At 41.1% G+C, this 20199-nt stretch overlaps 1 protein-coding gene across 1 annotated transcript in view; it reads left to right on the forward strand.

The window, feature by feature from the left end:
• The window catches only part of LOC124625417 (otoferlin-like), a 1049973-nt gene that overhangs the window by 791768 nt on the left and 238006 nt on the right, over window positions 1-20199 (forward strand). Inside the window, exons 10-11 of the mRNA XM_047149169.1 lie at window positions 13858-14044; window positions 14125-14311. Of these exons, the coding sequence (XP_047005125.1) occupies window positions 13858-14044; window positions 14125-14311 (374 nt within the window). The remainder of the gene's footprint in view (window positions 1-13857; window positions 14045-14124; window positions 14312-20199) is intronic.

Here is a 20199-nt window from a genome sequence, read left to right on the forward strand (position 1 = left end):
GAGATGCTGTGTCCCATTACTCGTGCGCCTACTATAACAGCACGTTCAAAGCCACTTATATCTCAATAGCGTGCGATTGTAGCAGTAGTAACCGATCCAACAACTGCTCCAAACACTTGTCTTATATAGGCGTTGCCGATCTCAGCGCCATATTCTGCCTGTTTACATATCCCTGTATTTGAATACGCATGCCTATACCAGTTTCATTGGCGCTTCAACGTATAATTTACTGTGCTTCCTAAACCGCCAATACTAACCACAATTTCCAGAAACATTTCCTCCAAAGACCTCGTGGCTGCTTGACAGTTTCTTCTCGACGCAGCGGACGACAGCCAGCCGGCGCTCATCCAGACGATCGCCACGATTCGCACCTTGTGCCAGTGACATGACGTACAGCGCAGTTTGCTGCTCTTGCATTGAAAAACGTGAAATCATTTTTTATTGTGTTTAATTTTCCGAGCTGAATACCTGCTACAATCAGAGTGCAACATCAATTGTTTGACCTTTGCTGTTGCAGGATATGACGCAACAGTTTTGTGATCGACCATTACCGACAAATTTTACCTGAAATAAATAGGTTGGTGAATAAGTTCGTGGCGTTTTTGATTGGCTTGTTGTCATGCAGGTTGCTATAAGTGTATTTATCATCTGTTCTTCTCTATTTTAGGTTCTAGTATCATTCTTGTATCTTGCATACTTGAAAGTTATGGACAGTGTCGCTTAAGCGTTAGGAAACGGAGCGTCAAATAAAGACTCTCTAACTTTTTCAGCATTACGTTCACTTTGATTATTGTTAGACGAAGAGGGAAGGAATGTTGTGCGGTGGACATGGCTCGTAACTTCTGTTCGCTTCAAGTACGATCATATTCTTATGAATTATTCGTCGTATTCGGTAGGAAAGGTTCAAAAGTAGAGGAAAAAATAAATATTTGCACTATCATCCCGTAGTACTTGCCTTATGCAGCTTAGGGAAATCTAAATCAGGATAGCCAGACACTGATTTCTGCCACTGTACTCCTTAACAAAGTGTAAGAGAACTGCGTTCTCTAATTGGAAACAACAATGTGCTATAAATGCGTTCTTGCAGGAACGTTGTCAGCTGCTTCATCGGGCTTACCTATCGAATATCTTACGATGGCGAGATATGGTGCCGTATGTTAAGTGCATTGAAAGAAATTGTTGGCTGAGACCTTACAATAGACACCTCATGCTGTGACCTGTGTGAGCCTACGACGATAATGTTATGCATCTTGCACAAAAATTTGTTGCTTACTGTGAAGTCCTTCCAGAGGTATTTCCATCGCAGTTAGCCATTATTGTCAATAACTGAGACCCTTTGCGGTTCAGTATTACGAAAATGCATCGGTGGCGCAACTTCTGATTTTACAGAGGAGCTATCCAGGAGCTTTCTAAGTAAGCTATGTCGCACCGCTCTTATTCTTCTGATCTTACACCCTCAAATATTTACCTTTTGTGCTCCTTATCGAACAAGCATAACACAAATGAGGTTAAATTTCGCCTTGACGATAGCTTCAACTGAAAAGTTACGGGTTGCTAAAGGCGCAAAACCGAAAAACTATCCCAGCATTGTCAGACTTGTACATACACGGATCAAAAAAAGTTTTGCATCACCTTGCTCCCGGGAGTTCAGGAACCTGTAGAGAAAATTGGAATAGAGATCAACATAAACATCATTTCCGCCCCTTTTATTGCTCATGAAAGCCACACATTGCATGATGTACCACCACATAGCGAGACCTTCACAGATGGTGCGCCAGATTTCTGCACACACCGGTACCTTTAATAATTCGTCGTGGCATACTATCCACAAGTTCATAAGGGCACTATAGGTCCAGATTGTCCCATTCCCCAACGGCGATTCAACGTAGAGCCCTCAGAGTGGTTGGTGGGTCACGTCGTCCCAGGCTTATTAGATAGGGTGCATGTCTGGAGAACATGCTGGCCACTCTAGTCCATCGATGTTGTTATCCTGAAGGAAGTCATTCACAAGATGTGCACGATGGGGGCGCGAATTGTCGTCCAAGAAGACGAATGCCTCGCCAATACGCTGCCGATATGGTTGCACTATCGGTCGGAGGATGGCATTCACGTATCGTACAGCCGTTACGGAGCCTTCCATGACCGCCAGCGGCGTACGTCTGCCCCACACAATGCCACTCCATAACAGCAGGAAACCTCCACCTTGCTGCACTCGCTGGACAGTGTGTCTAAGGCGTTCAGCCTGACCGGGTTGCCTCCAATCACGCCGCCGACGATTGTCTGGTTGAAGGCATATGGACACTCATCGGTGAAGAGAACGTGATGCCAGTCCTGAGCGATCTGTTCGGCATGTTGTCGGGCCCATCTGCTCCGTGCTGCATGGTGTCGTTGTTGCGAAGATGGACTTCGCCATGGGCGTCGGGAGTGAAGTTGCGCATCATGCAGTCTATTGCGCACATTATGAGTCGTAAACCGACGTCCTGTGGCTCCACGAAAAGCATTATTCTACATGGTGGCGCTGTTGTCAAGGTTCCTCCGAGCCATAATACGTAGGTAGCGGTCATCCACTGCAGTAGTAGCCCATGGGCGGCCTGAGCGAGGCATGTCATCGACAGTTCCTGTCTCTCTGTATCTCCTCCATGTCCGAACAACATCGCTTTGGTTCTCTCCGAGACGCCTGGACACTTCCCTTGTTGAGTGCCCTTCCTGGCACAAAAGTATCAATGCGGACAGGATCGAACCGCGGTATTGACCGTTTAGGCATGGTTGAGCTAGAGACAACACGAGCCGTGTACCTCTTTCCTGATGGAATGACTGGAACTGATCGGCTGTCGGACCCCGTCCGCCTAATAGGTGCTGCTCATGCATGGTTGTTTACATCTTTGGGCGGGTTTAGTGACATCTCTGAACAGTCAAAGGGACTGTGTCTGTGATACAATAGCCACTGTCAACGTTTATCTTCGGGAGTTTTGGGAACCGGGGTGATGAAAAACTTTTTTTGGTATGTGTTAATATGTAGTAATACTTCTCATTTACGTTTATCTGTTATTCTCAATAAACCAAACAGAAAACGTTTTTCAGTATACCGTACACCATAATAATATTATTAATGATTTACAATTCATCATGATAACTTTTCGGCGAAAGCTTCCCTCAATAAAACAAAATATCCCTAACATATATGTACTCATATCTTCATGAATCAGAAAGAAATTATGCACTGTTGACCCCAAAACTTTCTGTGTCTACATGCAGTCCCAGTCATATTGAATTAACACTGCAGGACTACCACGAAAATCTGAAACTGTAGCGGTTTGAGTAGACTACAACGAAATCCAGTTAATCAGTTAGTCAGCGTCGCAATTTAATCAACAAAATTGCGCATTCACAAAAATCTAAAAGTTATCTTTGCAGAAGTTGAATAGTGTAGGCATTAACAATTAACAATTTTTCACTTTTATATATACAGTGTGTAGACTTTTAGGTGGCAGACCTCTCCCTAGTCCTGAATCGGTAGAAGTCGGTAAACGTCGGGAGGCTTTGTAGTCTGCTTCGTTATTGTTTTGCGCTGTACTGTTCTGCGTGTCTTTATTGTACAGTTGTGCTAAACATTATCAAAATGAGTGAAGAGGCAGTTGCTGGCCCATCTCGGGAGTCGCCAAGAACCCCTACCGGTAGGCCTACGGTTAGAAGGAAACCAGTATTACGTAGCGATGCTCGCAAAATTATATTGCGTGTGATTGAATGCTGCGAAAGGGAAAGGGAGCAGAAAAAATTGCTTCACCCCATTTACAAATCTTCAGTGAGACATGCTACATACACAGAACAAAGCATGCGTAGCATTGGAAGATTCAAACAGTTTTCCAAGAATCATCCTGGCGTATCACCACAAACGCCTGGCAAGAAAAGGTGAGTTTCCATTTCAGATATTTTGTTCGCGATCACTTTGAAGGAGCCCCCTATTTCGTCCGAATTACCTTATATTTCATTTTTCCTTGCTGCTGTATTGCTTTGTATGGAAACACCACTGGTTACTGTATTATTTCGAAACACATTCATATTACAGTACATTTCCAAATTCCAAAAAATACATGCAGTGCAGAAGGCATTTTCTTATAAATCTTTCTCTCTCTCTTGACTTAGGAAAAGAAGTGGAGAAATCGAAGTAATGATCGATGATTTCAACCAGCGTGTCATTCGCGACACGATAGCGGAATTTTATTCAGTGCGGAAGATTGTGCCGAGCCTGCGAACACTGCTTCCAGTTTTGCACGACAAAATAGGATGGAAGTAGAGTATTGACTCGTTGAGAAAAGTACTTTTGTCTATAGGATTCATATGGCGTAAGGTGGAAAAGAAGAGGAATGTGTTGTTAGAACGTCCAGGCATTGTGCACTGTCGATCTCGTTTCATTGTTGACATGAAGAACTTCAGGGAAGCAGGCAGAGAAATACTTTATCTCGATGAATCGTGGATCGATAATAACTTAAGGTTTAATAAATGTTGGCAGCGGAAAGGTGACTTACGTGAAGAGAGTGTCGTTGGTGTCACTACATGGGGGAGCGCATAGTAGACAAACATACATACATTCATTTTTATATACACTCCTGGAAATGGAAAAAAGAACACATTGACACCGGTGTGTCAGACCCACCATACTTGCTCCGGACACTGCGAGAGGGCTGTACAAGCAATGATCACACGCACGGCACAGCGGACACACCAGGAACCGCGGTGATGGCCGTCGAATGGCGCTAGCTGCGCAGCATTTGTGCACCGCCGCCGTCAGTGTCAGCCAGTTTGCCGTGGCATACGGAGCTCCATCGCAGTCTTTAACACTGGTAGCATGCCGCGACAGCGTGGACGTGAACCGTATGTGCAGTTGACGGACTTTGAGCGAGGGCGTATAGTGGGCATGCGGGAGGCCGGGTGGACGCACCGCCGAATTGCTCAACACGTGGGGCGTGAGGTCTCCACAGTACATCCATGTTGTCGCCAGTGGTCGGCGGAAGGTGCACGTGCCCGTCGACCTGGGACCGGACCGCAGCGACGCACGGATGCACGCCAAGACCGTAGGATCCTACGCAGTGCCGTAGGGGACCGCACCGCCACTTCCCAGCAAATTAGGGACACTGTTGCTCCTGGGGTATCGGCGAGGACCATTCGCAACAGTCTCCATGAAGCTGGGCTACGGTCCCACACACCGTTAGGCCGTCTTCCGCTCATGCCCCAACATCGTGCAGCCCGCCTCCAGCGGTGTCGCGACAGGCATGAATGGAGGGACGAATGGAGACGTGTCGTCTTCAGCGATGAGAGTCGCTTCTGCCTTGGTGCCAATGATGGTCGTATGCGTGTTTGGCGCCGTGCAGGTGAGCGCCACAATCAGGACTGCATACGACCGAGGCACACAGGGCCAACACCCGGCATCATGGTGTGGGGAGCGATCTCCTACACAGGCCGTACACCACTGGTGATCGTCGAGGGGACACTGAATAGTGCACGGTACATCCAAACCGTCATCGAACCCATCGTTCTACCATTCCTAGACCGGCAAGAGAACTTGCTGTTCCAACAGGACAGTGCACGTCCGCATGTATCCCGTGCCACCCAACGTGCTCTAGAAGGTGTAAGTCAACTACCCTGGCCAGCAAGATCTCCGGATCTGTCCCCCATTGAGCATGTTTGGGACTGGATGAAGCGTCGTCTCACGCGGTCTGCACGTCCAGCACGAACGCTGGTCCAACTGAGGCGCCAGGTGGTAATGGCATGGCAAGCCGTTCCACAGGACTACATCCAGCATCTCTACGATCGTCTCCATGGGAGAATAGCAGCCTGCATTGCTGCGAAAGGTGGATATACACTGTACTAGTGCCGACATTGTGCATGCTCTGTTGCCTGTGTCTATGTGCCTGTGGTTCTGTCAGTGTGATCATGTGATGTATCTGACCCCAGGAATGTGTCAATAAAGTTTCCCCTTCCTGGGACAATGAATTCACGGTGTTCTTATTTCAATTTCCAGGAGTGTATAAAGATTTTAATGTACATGACGATTTCAGTTTCGTTTACGAACAACATTTAAAGCGAGTTTTACTTCCAAGCCTTTCGTCTGCTTTCGTGTAAGCATGACACGTAATTTGTAGAGCCAGCACTGCAACTGGTAGGCGTGCCTTGTCCCCTCCTCAACGGCTCCTCTCCCCTCGCCAGCCAATGCTTGCTTCCTCCTCTCCCCGCACTCCCTTCGCAACTCTGCCGTCTTACAGTTAACACACTGTACATGGCACTGAATCATGGTAGCCTGGAGACTTATGAGGAAGAAATTTTCTTAAGATTTTCTTACTCATTGTTGATCTGGCTGGTTGCAGCTCTATCACAAAAGAGGTATAATTCTCGTCTTCAGCGAGAACAGAACCGCTACTACTACAGCCTTCACTCTGAGGTACCTCAAAAAAAAAAAAATTAACAGTGGCCAACGAACAACTGCTGTACAGTGCTCCCACATAACGTTAGTGAGGGCTAAGACAGATAATTCAGAATGTAAAAGACTTGATCAGCTGTAGTTGTTGCTTGGAATGAGCTTGCTGGACTCAGAACCATAAATTTACTCTCGTGATGTCACCCCTTAAGTCAGACTCATTCAGAATATTTAAACAAATTGACAAGAAAATATAAAGTGAACATTGCAGAATAATTTTTAGGCACTCCAGGAAGTAAGCTGACGATCGCAGAGTTGCCAAACATGTTCCGGGATGTTGCCACGGCTTATGGTAGCGGCAGGAAGTAAACGGTTTCGACAGCTGAGCTGTCTTCTGGGCGTCTCGAACTTCTGTTACAAAAACGCGGAGCAGGCAACTGCCAGGATGATCAAATGAATAGGCCAATGAGTTTTATTCGGATATCTGCAACCAGAGTTTGGAACTAACATGTGATTATGAATGATATTCATAGTCATCGGCTGCAACCTGAGTATCATAACTTAAGAGCGGTAGGATTGATTTGGGAGGTCCTCTTCAGTAGCTGTCGTATGCATTTTTGTTTTTTCTGCCTTAAGAGTTCAGAAGACCGAAAACTCATTAGCCAGATGTAATTCAATAGCGGCCATTTGTTGCATCATTATAAACCAAACTTAAACGCTGTCTGGTCGACTGGGCGTCTTCTACTGCATCGAGAAGAAACTCTCAAGCAGAAGTTGTGGTGCTCAGGCTGATCAGGCAGCCGCAATCTCTTTCGTGGGAATGTATCCGGAAGATTTTGCTATTACTGGCTATTTAGCAAAAAAAGAAAAAGGCAAATCATATCTGCAGATCCACTGGGCTGATACTTTTAGCAGAGAACACACAGTTTAAAATATAAAAGGAGTAGTTGGCCTGTACTGTTGGCTGATTTCAATATAAATCTATCGTCGATAAGTCTGTGTTTCTCCGCATGTTTTTTTTTCCGTAACCAAGTGGGTTGAAGCCGATTTAGACCATGACGGAGATGAATATCGCAGCTAATGAAAACTCTGAATGTTACTTAGACACAAAATTTAGTTTTGTGTCGTTATTGAAAAACGTGAAATAAACAAAGTCATTATTCGTTTGCGATTAGACTGCATCAAAATATTCGTTTAGTGTTACACAGTTTTCTGTTTCTCTGTATACCACCCAAGTTTTTTCAGGCAGACAGAATAAGACTGTGAGTGACTACAATAATTTTCTCGTAGTGTTTACGAGTCTCAGTATTATTAAAATTCCATATGCGTTTTTCTTTGGATGGCAATCACAAATTATAGAAATGAGCAAAAACATATGAGCAAGACACGAACTACTGACGTTTTTTCGTTTTTTGATCAATGTCATAGACCATAGAAAACATGGACTGCGCGTGGCGTCATTACACTGAAACCAACACTAATAAAGTCATATGACTCGGGGCAGAACGCCGAGTTTCTGTTATTACGCACTGTGTTGAGTGGAGTTGACAGTCACAGTTTGTCTCGTTTATAGCTGAAATCAAGCATTGATTCTGATAAGAAAACAATTTGCCTTGATGCTGTTGCGCTTCTAGCAGTGCAGATAACCTGATTTCTCCCAAATTCCTAATATTAATGCGATGATTTTAGATTTTACTGGCGGTCAGGTGAAACGTACTAAGAGTTCTGCTTACAAGCTATAGAATTACAGGTCTTCAGTGAATACTTGTTTTTGTTGCACAGACAGCCTTTTAGTACACCGATTTCCCAGGAATGGAACACAAAATATCAGTTTGGCAGACAACATTACTTTCCTGGTGGTTTTTCAACAAAACGTGTGAAATGTTTAGTTATGCTTTTATAAGAACTGAAATCCGTTTATAAGTATAAGGTCCGGTTTTTTCGTAAAATAAGCGTTTATATTTTATGAAGTTTGCACTTACGGATGCCGTTATGTAAAGCTAGTAAAAGATTACCAGTTTATATTAAAAGAATGTCCTGAGGGAACTTAACTGGGTCACTCAAGAAGAACAGATTTTATAGGTATAATTAACAGTCTACATTCATCTTTAGTTGTGTATGACGCTGTCAGAAGTAGATCTGCACCACGGAGATCTTTCTCACTGGCATATAAACCCACAAAAGATCTGCTGGAAGTGTTTATCTTAATGCTGTAATAAATCGTGGAAGAGCAAAATATCAATCCAGCAGTCTAAAAGTGCTTCCAAGACATTTCTGGTACACTTTCAGGTTGGTACATCTACTAGTGCTGATTACTCTGCCATTTTATAAATAACGACTATGATTACATACATCATCCAGCTTCTTACACTTCGTAGCTGCGAAACTGAACAAAAAAATTTGGAGTGCCACATGTAGCAAATTTCACCGCTTTCTAAAATTTCTATTACCAGTATCTTGAACTGAAAAAATAGTGGTGGCTTATCTAATATATCGAATGATCATGTTTATCCGTGCAAAAAGGGCCTGAAAGTATTAGACAAATTTCTGTTTTTAATGTGAAAAACCCTTTTCAAGAAATTAGTTACCTCAGCTTTGCAGGACATAAGGGATAACGTTTTCCTTCAGCTAAATAAACATGTTTCAAACAGTCCTCCTCTTGATAATCACATACATCAACAGAAAAATAGCTGTATTGCTTGAGTACTGTAAAATAAGGCTACATGATGAAGACTACGCAACAAGAAGCGTCACCATTCTCTAATCAGAGGTGTCTACACAAAATGGTTTTGCTTAATAGTCAGTGATTTTGTGATTGTTTTGAAAACAGTTACATACACAAGTGGTGACCCCTACAACTGCAGAAATCAGTCCACCTGCAGCTGAAATGTAGTTTTTGAGTCTGTGTGAAGTAAATTGATGAAATTTACTCCCATTCTGTGAACTTCTTTATTTTTCTTGTTGCCTAAGTCAGAAATTAATGCCTTATATTTGTTTCAGTGTGTAATTCAGAGTATCAGTTTACAAATTTCTACGCCATAAAACTGCGTTATCGTGTTAATTTTTCTTTTCTTTTTCCCCATCTTACAGAGTTCCCATTGCAACAAAAACTGGATTAAATAAAGCTGAGTCTAAAAGATCTACTTTAAATGATACAGTAGTACAAGGATATAAGTTATGCAAAAGTGCTGTTTTTCTGAAATATATTAAGAACTTGTATTAGTGTGTGTGTGTGTGTGTGTGTGTGTGTGTGTGTGTGTGTGTGTGTGATAGAAAGAAAGAGAGAGAGGTATGGTATTCAGCAAGCTCCCATCTAACATAAAGCAAGAAATTGAGAATTTCTACTTATTCAAAAGAAAATTGTACTTAAATTAGCTACCCTTTTCATTATTTGACGATCTAGAGTCAATAGAGTCAATAATTAAAAATTTCTGTTGGTTACTTGGTAGGTACGAATGTGTGTTGTAAAGCTATATACTAAATAGCAATGCACTGTGAGCAAAACTCAGTTTTTTTTCAGATATAAGTAGCTATTTTGCTTGAAAAATTCAAGTGTAATCAAGTTAGTATTAAGGTACCAATGGAAGGCAAACAGCAAGTATTTGGTGTACTGTGGATGCACCAGTTTTTTTCAAACTAGCAACTTTCTTTTTACTTTAATCAATTAGCTGCTGTAGGTATGAACATAACTGTGCAATGTAGATTAATTAATGTTAATACAGATTGTCTACAATTTTCTTGCTGTTATTGTAGATCTTTACTCATTCCACATCTCTGAGGGTTCTCCATCTATAGTTACTTTTGTTACAGATCAGATCTTGTGCTTTGTATCAGCAGCATAATTAATAACCTTCATATCTGTCCAGAGAAGTCTTCTTTTGACCCTAACACTTTACAAACGGATGAAAATCTCAATTGTGAAAGGAATCTGTTTCAAAATCCTTGCAGAGGCATTTCCATGAGTTGAGAGTTAGGATGTATAATGATCCTTGGATGTAAAACTTGATAAATGACTAAGATTTTGAGACGACATGTTGTTAATGTCTGGCACACTACACATGTACAATCAATATATTTCGCTTCCCATCTTGAAATTCGTACTGGATTAAGCGAAAGTCAGAAAATATATGCGCTTATTTTCTGTAAGTGCCTGATATTATGCACATAAATGAATTTCCTTTCTTACAGAAGCATACTAAAACATTTCACGCATATTCTTGTGGAATCGTTAGAAAACTAACGCTGCAGGCGCAATTGTTATTAAGCGGTGAACTACAAGAATTCACAGTGGAAAAAAGAACAAATATTCACTACAGGACAGTGATTCAGACGCTTGTTAAAAACAGCTGTCAATACGTTTCAATTTGACCACATGTAATACGATAACCATTGCTTTGTTATCAGGAATTTCGGAGAAACTAGGTTAACTGCACTACTTCATGTGTAACAGTAGTACAACAGTTCGCTGAATTGTCAAAATCAATGCTTGATTTTATCTATAAATGAGAAAAACTGTAACCGTCAGCTCCACTTCATACAGCGCGTAATGACATTATCTCGGCTTCCTGCCCCGAGTCTTAGATAATGGTTTCAAGCCTTAACACGACAAAAACAGGGACATGCGTGGTCAATGTTACATATAGTCTATGACCAAGGTTATGACACTTGATCAGAGTTGACAAGTAAGTTTACCTTTTTAGCTGTCATTTAAAATAATCACGTGTTAGTATTAGGTTCCAATATGCTATCGCACGATTATCACTAATTATTTTAACAAAATACCGATTTTGCGACAACTAGCTGCAGTTTTAAAGGTTCACAGTCGATTGTCAACAATTTTAGTTGCGGGTATTAATGTATGCAAATTGTAAACAGGCTATATATACATAAAGGAAACTGTCACCAATGACATCACAGTTACTTTATTATTGTATATATTTAAACTAACATTTTAGTTCGGTGAAATTGTATCTCATTTTTTGTTTGCTATAATGTACAGAGGAATGAAATAAATAGGAAGTGCTGAGCAACCAAGGCGAAATGGGGTCGGAGAAACGTGAACAAATGGGAAAAGTAAGTATGACTCAGTACATAGGAAAGTTAAAACCGCTTTCGGTAAAATTAAAAGCAAAGATGGTAACATTAAGAGTGCAATAGGAATTCCACTGTTTACCGCGAAGTAGAAACCGGATTGATGGAAAGAGTAAATTGAAGGGTTATTTAATCGGAAAACTAGTCTGATGACTTGACAGGAGAAGAAACTGGAGTCGATGTGCAAGACATAGGGGATCCAGCACTATAGTCAACATTAAAAGAACTCTGCGAGACTTGAGATCAACTAGAGCAGCATTTCATAGGAATTCCTAAAATTAGTAGAGGAAATGGCACCTAATGACTAATGGTTGGTCTGTAGAATCTGTGAGATGGCAATGTACCATCAACTTTCGGAATAATATCATTTACACAATTATGACGATAGCAAGGGCAAAGAGTTGCGGTAACTATTGCACAATCAGCTTAAGAATTCGTGCATCCAAGCTGCTGACAAGAACAAAATACAGAAGAATGGAAAAGAGAATTGCGGTTCTGTCAGGTGACGATCAGTGTGGCCTTAGGAAAAGTAAATGCACCAGAAAGTCAGTTCTCAATTTGCTCTTGCTCATGGAAGTAAGACTGGAGAAAAACAAGATACGCTCACAGGATTTGTCTACCTAGAAGAAGCGTTCGGCAGTGTGAAATGGTAAAAGATGTTCGAAATTCTGAGAAAAGTAGGAGCAAGCTACAGGGAAAGATGGGTGATACACAATACATACAAGAACCAAGAAGGAACAATAAGACTGGAACACCAAAAACGAAGTAGTCGGATTAAGAAGAGTGTAAGACAAGAATCCAGTCTTTCGCCCCTATTGATCAATCTATGCATCGAGAAGCAATGACGGAAATAATAGAAATGTTCAAGAGTAGGATCAAAATTCTGCGTCAGAGGATATCAGTGATAAGATTCGTTGATGACATTGGCATTCTCAATGAATATGAAGAATTAAAGTATCTGTTGGATGGAATGAACGGTCTAATGAGTGCACAATATGGATTGAGAGTAAGCCGGAAAATAGACAAAAGTAATTTACCTGTACCAGAAATGATAATAGTGATAAACTTAATATCTGAAATGGGGATCACAAAGCAGATGACGTTGAGGAATTTTGCTACCTCGTTAGCAAAATAACCCATGATGGACGAAGCAAGGAGGACTTAAAAAGAAGATTAGCTTAGGCAAAGAGGGTATTCCTTGACAAGATAAGTTTAATGTGTCAAACATAGGCTTTAATCTGAGAAAGGAATTTCTGAGACTGTATGTTTGGAGCACAGCATTGTATGGTAGTGAAAAATGGTCAGAGGGAAAAACGGAACAGAAGAAAATTGACGCGTGTGACGTATGGTACTGCAAGAGAATGTCGAAGATCAGGTGAACTGATAGGGAGTGAGTTCTTCGCAAAATTGTTGAAGAAAACTCTTATGAGAAGAAGGAACCAGCCAATAGAGCATGTGTTAAGGCATCGGGGAAGAACCTCCACGATGCTAGAGGGAACTGTAAAGGGTAAACGCAGTAAGGAAAGACAAGAGATTGGAATACATCCAGCAAATAATTGAGGACGTGGGTTGCAAGTGGTACTCTGAGATGAAGAGGTTGGCACAGGAGTGGAATTCGTGGTGGGCAGCATCAAACCAGTGAGAAGATCGATGACTAGCATAAGGGTACCGCAGGGGCACATGTGAGTTGACTCTATGTATAGAGCACTGAGACTCCTTACTGTTGTACTGTGCAGTAGAGTGTAAAGTTCTGCAGTGGAGCATAAGGAACTGATGAGAGGCCTCGCGACTTCCGTTTCCGGCTGTCCAAAAGATGTACGACCAGCTCAACGCAGTGTCGCTAGCGGCACAACTGGAAGTTCATAATCAAATGAAATGGACGCCAGTGTTGCTGCAAAATATCATGCCGTAGCCTTACCTTCCTCCTGAGTGATAGCAGTAATTCGTATTGTAGTAAATACTAAATAAGAAGTATTTGATAATGATCGTAGATTCGAAAGGATTGGTGTTCTAAATCTGTAACTTTCTTCAATAATTTTACTCTAACCGAGCCTATGCTCACGCTAAAATAATTCCTTGTCGACGAAAAGATAAACCAAAACTTCCTTCCTGTACGTAACTCACCGTTGTATTACGTCTGTTACTTTAGGGCTTTCAATTTTTATCCAAAAATGATTTTATTGTCATCATATTGCCAAAAATTTAATGCAACTATGTTTCCCCAACATTTACTTATCGGAAGCGATAATGTAATTCAGTTTCAGTTCCGTTTTTACGTATTTGTGGCTTTGGATAGTTTTCTCTTATAGCACGAAAAGAAAGTTTAATAGAGAAAAGATTTTTTTTTCTTTTAGGAATCTTCTGTTACCAGACGGGGTACCAGTTGAAAGACAAAGAGCACGCTTCATAGTACGGATCTACAGGGCGGACGGCCTTCCGAAGATGAACTCATCTATCGTGGCTAATGTCAAGAAGGCGTTCACTGGAGAATTCAAGGACTTGGTGGATCCGTATGTCCAAGTGTCATTCGCAGGCCTGACTGTGAGTATTTCAGTAGTTACACTTCTACCTTAATAACACTGTACTGTAATAAACACTGAGCTTTCTGCTTACATTTCTAGGGAAAAACAAGCGTAAAAAAGCACAGCTACGCGCCTGTGTGGAACGAGCAGATAGTCTTCACAGAAATGTTTCCACCACTGTGCCAGAGGATAAAGATTCAGCTCCGAGATAATGATCCAGTAAACAACACTGTGATTGGAACACACTTTATTGACCTGAAGACCATCTCCAATGATGGAGAGAAGGGTGAGGCATCTCAGGTAGTTCAAACACGACGATCTGAATGTTGCCGTCGCACAATTGCGCCGTTTTCAATATTCAGAATAAGAAGCAAACAAACGAATATTTTTCTTAAGAATATAAACACGTATTTGTTAACATAGGGTAAAGAAAACAAATGAAGAGAAAAAGTTATGAAAAGGCATGGAAGGAATTTGAGTCTAATTATTCGAAATAAATTAGTTTAAATCCAGCCCTCTCTCCAACGAAAAACCTTCGATTATAACAGGAATCCAGACCAGGTCCTATGCGTTGCGCTTACACACACTGATTTGTTCAGGGAGACAGGACGACGGGGAGCTGATGACACATATGAAGCGGATGAAAAATTCATAGGCCGACTCGATAGCATTGCATGATCAAAGAAAGAAACGCTTAATTAATGGAGAATATGCACTGAGGGAGGATGGCACCGGGGATTATGACTTCTGTAGCTCTGTGATAAATTTCCATCACTTGTAGCGAAAATCATCTTCCGAAAAAACAAGACTAATGTGAGAAATAACCTGGAAAAATGGGTAACATGGACTGAACAAAGTTATGATTAGAGTAAAAACAAAATACTAGGTTGTAAAGCGCACCAGTATACAGATGTGGATCCAAATCTTTTCACAGTAGATTTAAACTGGAAACAATAAAGAAAGCAGAGCACGTCAGGAAGTGGAATATAGTACATCCGGTGAAGAATGAACCGAAATACAAACCTGACGATGTGACTAAGTAAATGCGTTGATTGTTGTTACTTAAAGATGAGCAGAAAGTAACATAGAAGGGAATAATTAAAGTTGGACAAGTCGCGTTAGGTACAGTAAAATCAAACGCTAAAAATACAGGCAATATTCTAACATCTGTACCCAGTATGCATTCGTACGACGTGAAAAAAGAAAATGAAGCATACAAAGAATGAATAAGAAGTGAGTGGTATGGGTTTCTTGGAAAAGAAACTAACAGGAATGGCATACATTTACACTCAATAAATGAAATGCTGCTTACAAAAGATTAAACATAAATTTTGATATGTAAAATGAACAGTTGTCAGCCTAAAGTATTTCAAACGCATATCCTCTTTTAACTGAAGAAGAAATGGCAGATAGATGCCAAAAGTATATCAAAGGCCCATACAGTGAAGAAGTACTGTCCCAAAGTCTGGTGGATAACATGGTCAAGTGTGGAAGAGCACTGACTGCTCTGACATCAAACATGTCAGTAGCAGTCGATGAGATGCCTTCGGATTTACTAAAATCAGTTGTATTTATCGCGTATTAAAAATTATTGTATCTAGTATCAAAAATTTGTAGAACAAACAAATTTCTCGCAGAGGATTACATCACACTACAGAAATAGGAATGAGTAGGCAAACTGAAATTTCAGGCGATAATGTGACAGAAGTAGAAAGGAAAACATTGGAGAAGACGGTGTAAACTGAAAAGAAAGTAATCTATCTATGAAGCATTATTGCACAACATGGTCGAAGCAGATGACTTACTAGAAATAGACTGAAGATGGCGAAGAAAAGTTTCTACAATGGAAGAGGAGTACTAGTATCAAATATTGACATGAAATTGAGGAGTAAATCATGTATCTGTAGCACAATATTGTGTGGATGTGAAACGTGGTCACAGGAAGATAGGAGCTAATTAAAGTAGAGGCATCTGAAATGTATTGCTATATACTGATGTCAACAAACACGCAGACAAGTACTAAAGTAAGAATGTTTGGAATGGTACATTAGGAAAGAATTTTCTTATGAACTCTCGCCGGAAGAACGTCTCCACCGCCTTCCAGGAACGGTAAATTTGACGCTAGAAGGATCAGTAGTGGGAAAATTGTGATGGAAAACATAGATTAGAAGATTTAAAACGGGTTGTCATGGTTACTGAGTATATTAACTAAGATACAAGACAGGCATAGAACAGGAAGATAGCATCAAACCAGTCGAAACACTGATGACTTAAAAACAAGAGAATCACTAAACCAACACAGGAGGTATCACACTCTCCACCCATGACTTAAAGGGAACATTCGTTTCTTTGCTGACCAAAACTTTTCCATTGTATTTGGAAAATTATGTTGGGCATCTGAATTAATTCCCACTGTTTGTTGGACAGTAAACTCTGTCTATTTTAATAGAATGATATAATTTACTGAAAGTAGTGTCCTTCGGGGGCTACCAACTTTTCCCACATTTCGGGTAACAAATAGATTCCACAATAAAAAAAGTCAGGTTCTTTCCAGGTGATCCACTCATGGAGCCAATTTTAGAGATCGTTAAAAGATGTGAGATGTTCTTCAGAAAGGCCATGCTGCATGGACCGAAGCAAATGGTTCTCGGAAGGGTCGAAGTATGGTGATTGTGGCTGGTAAGGTAAGACATCCCCTCAAAGTCCCTTCAAGGCTTCCCTCAGTCGGTTTAGAACATATGGTTTGGAACTGATATGAATCAGAACGACTTTCTCACTTCTCTGAGCATACTGCGAAGGTTCGACTTTAAGTTGTGCCAATCAAATTGAGCAATTATGCTTCACAGCGTGCAGCACTCACCGTTCCACCCGGTTGCAGAAGCTCACGGTACATCACACTGACCAGAACACATTTTGTCATTCATTACAAAATCGTTGTCTTTGAATCTCTGCATGTTGTTTCCGGCAGAGCATGTTCTCCACGCGCTACCATTAACAAACGATGATTTTCCGCAGCAGATTTCTTGAGAAGAAAGCAGGAGAGTAATACTTCTCGCAAATGCTACTTTGTAGGTTCAAAACCCGACAATTTCAAGGCATTGAATAGGTATGTTACTTCACTCCACTCGAAACTCATGTGAAAATATGAAAGCCTAACGTAGCCAATGTTTCTACAGTTAAATAGGTCTCGTGTCACTGTCCACTATGCTGCACTGGTACAAGTACTGCCCACACTTTGCCAACGGCGGGAATTAATTCAATCTCCCAGTATGAATCAGCTGTCTTACTAGAATTCAACGAAAAATTTTGCGTATAGAACTTCATGAAGAAGATTTCCTTGAATCCATCGTAGATACTGAGTGAGATGTCAGTGCTTAAGACTAGATTCTTGAGCAGAAAATGTGGATTTTGAACCCAGTGCGCCATTCTCATATTGGTTTTAAGTGGTTTACCCAAATCATTTCACGTGAATGCTTCGATGGTTCACGAAACAAGCCCAAGGTATGTTTCCTTTCCAATCCTGGTCGAATCCGTATTACTACCACGTCCCCAAACAAGTAGCCGTTGACACGATGTTAAAATTTCATTTTCCTTATGTCTTTTGTCGTGGATTAGGCTTCAAACACTTCTGACTCTCCCTCTCTGTTTCTCCTTGTTGCTAAATAGCTATGTCTCTGTCCTGTGTCTCAACACTGGCAAGCTAAACACCAGTTATATATAAGTATATGAAGATACTGAAGTCATCACATACAGTACTGAATTTCAATTTGTAAATGGAGAATTCCTGCTGCTCGTGTTCACGCTTCTATAGCGTCCACGGCGCTTGACAGTACTATTTCGAATTCCTCGGGTTGATTTTGAAACATTGTGTCATGTGTGGTCTACAAAGACTCAGTAGTTAGCGAGAATTACAAGAGGGCTAAAATCAGCATTTTTTCCATTTTCGGGATCAATAAAATCTTTCTGAAATCCATTGGTGTCAAATCTGAGGAGCTAGGTGGCCATGCAATTGGCTCTTCATGGCGAATCCACCGACCTCAAAAGTGATTTTAGAGGAAACCTTGAACTGCTCGAAGGAAATGATGTGGTGCACCGTCTTGCTGGTAGTAAACGATCCCATCTCAGTCATCTTCATCAATACGTGGAATTGAAACGTTTCATGAAACCAAAGCAGCGAGCACGTTACGACGGTACTGGTCACTACTGGTAGCCCAAAAAGGACTAATTTGTATTGATAGGTCCTGCATTCAAACACGAACGTGGCATGCTTTCTGCTTTCCTCTGTTAAAAGCACCTGCCAAAACCCAAATATCAAATCCAAAGCTGTTAATAATTTTACGTTTCTGAATACTAAAATCAATTCATCCATATTCTCATGGTGGTCAGTTTCCCTTACAATTATTTTGTTCAACCTCCTAGCATGTAGAACCAAGCGCACCTATTTCTCCTTCTTCTTGACACTACTACTGGTTTGCAATATTCACTTCTGCACTGTACCACGATTCCCCATTCTAACATATGTTGTAGTTCTCCTCTAACTGTCTCCCTCTCTGCCAATGCCATAGGGTATGGCCTGACCTTAATGGGTTCATGTGGATCCACCCTGAGTGAATACTCAAAATCAGTCACCTTCCCTGGATTTTCAGAAAACACATCTTTGTTTTTACTTAATAATTGATATAATTCTGCCTTCTCATCCTCAGAAATCCCCTTTGTACCATTTACATTACTCCTTATCTCTTTCTCAGCCTCCATCTCATCCATCAAGCACTGTGGTACATGTGAACTAGCCACCAAATCTTCATCATTGAGTGCATCTTTGAATTTAATCCTTTTTCTTTCCTCAAAAATATTCAGTTCCACCATCTGGTCCTTACAATCTCCATATGCCTCACATTTACTCAGGAAATCAATCACCAAAAACTTCATGCTTAAATATTGGACCACCAAAAACGGGTGACTAAATACTTCACCTCCAATGTTTACACCTAAAACTATCTTCTTTCTCACTGGTTTACTGAAAATTCTTGTAACATTTTTAATTCTCACCACCTGTGACTGGAAATTCCACTGTTTCCCTGTTCTTAATATGATCATAGAAGGTCTCTGCCAACCCAGACACACAGAACTTCCAGTATCGACCAAACCAGTTTCAAAGACCGCTGCCACAACAACAATTATTATCAGCTGCAACCTTTCAATTAAATCATGCTTCGATTCTGTTTCAGCCAACAAGTCCTCCTATATCTCATGTATGCAATCTTAAGTCATGGTGCACACCTTCTCTTCACTAAAAGATTTAATATCCTTATCCCCTGAAAACATTAAATCAAAAGCCTCTTTAATTGCAGAGTTTCCTAAACTCATTGCCTCTAGCTCTCTCCCTGGTCTCCAGCATCAACTGCTGCTGCAACTTTGCAAAATTAACCCAGTCATCAGCATCATAATCCCACTCATCTTTCCCCATCCATTCAGTATTTAGCTCCTCATACATGGCTACCTGTTGGTCATCATTATACACTATGAAATTTTGGATTTCGTCAACATCCTCATAACTGTATCACTATTCACAGTATTATCATCACCTATACCATCTTTTCCCATCATAAATAAACATTCTACATCCAATGATTTAACATCTTTATCCCCATTAACTATTTCCTTGTAAGCATGTTTGAGCACCTCACTTTCCCTACATAAATCCCTGATTTGCCTGGCATAATCATGCTTGCTAATCTTCCAACCCTCAGGTGCCCACTTCGAAACCATTTTGCTCTGGCTATCCAATCATCACAATCAAAATCACTTTCTGCCTTATTCTTGCATGCTTCCTTGAAGAAATGTGTCTGCCCAGCTTCTTCACTCATACCATTAGCAGCAGACATAAATTTACTTGAATCAACAGAATCCCTCAGTGTTTCAACCACAATACCAACACCTGCAGCTCCATTCTTCACATTAAAAACTTCACCTACAACTACTGCTTGTTGATTGGCTACAGGAACTATAGCCTGCTCACTGGTACATTCCCTATCACTACTGGGGTGAGTGCCTCCACATACATTAACAACACATGCAGCCTTGTGCCACTTATCAGCATCATTACCCACGACAACATCTGACACAGGATCTGATGAATGCTCACTATTTAATACATTCACATTGCTGGAGCAC

Source organism: Schistocerca americana, chromosome 1 (assembly GCF_021461395.2).
Source record: "Schistocerca americana isolate TAMUIC-IGC-003095 chromosome 1, iqSchAmer2.1, whole genome shotgun sequence".
In the NCBI taxonomy this organism is placed as follows: domain Eukaryota; kingdom Metazoa; phylum Arthropoda; class Insecta; order Orthoptera; family Acrididae; genus Schistocerca; species Schistocerca americana.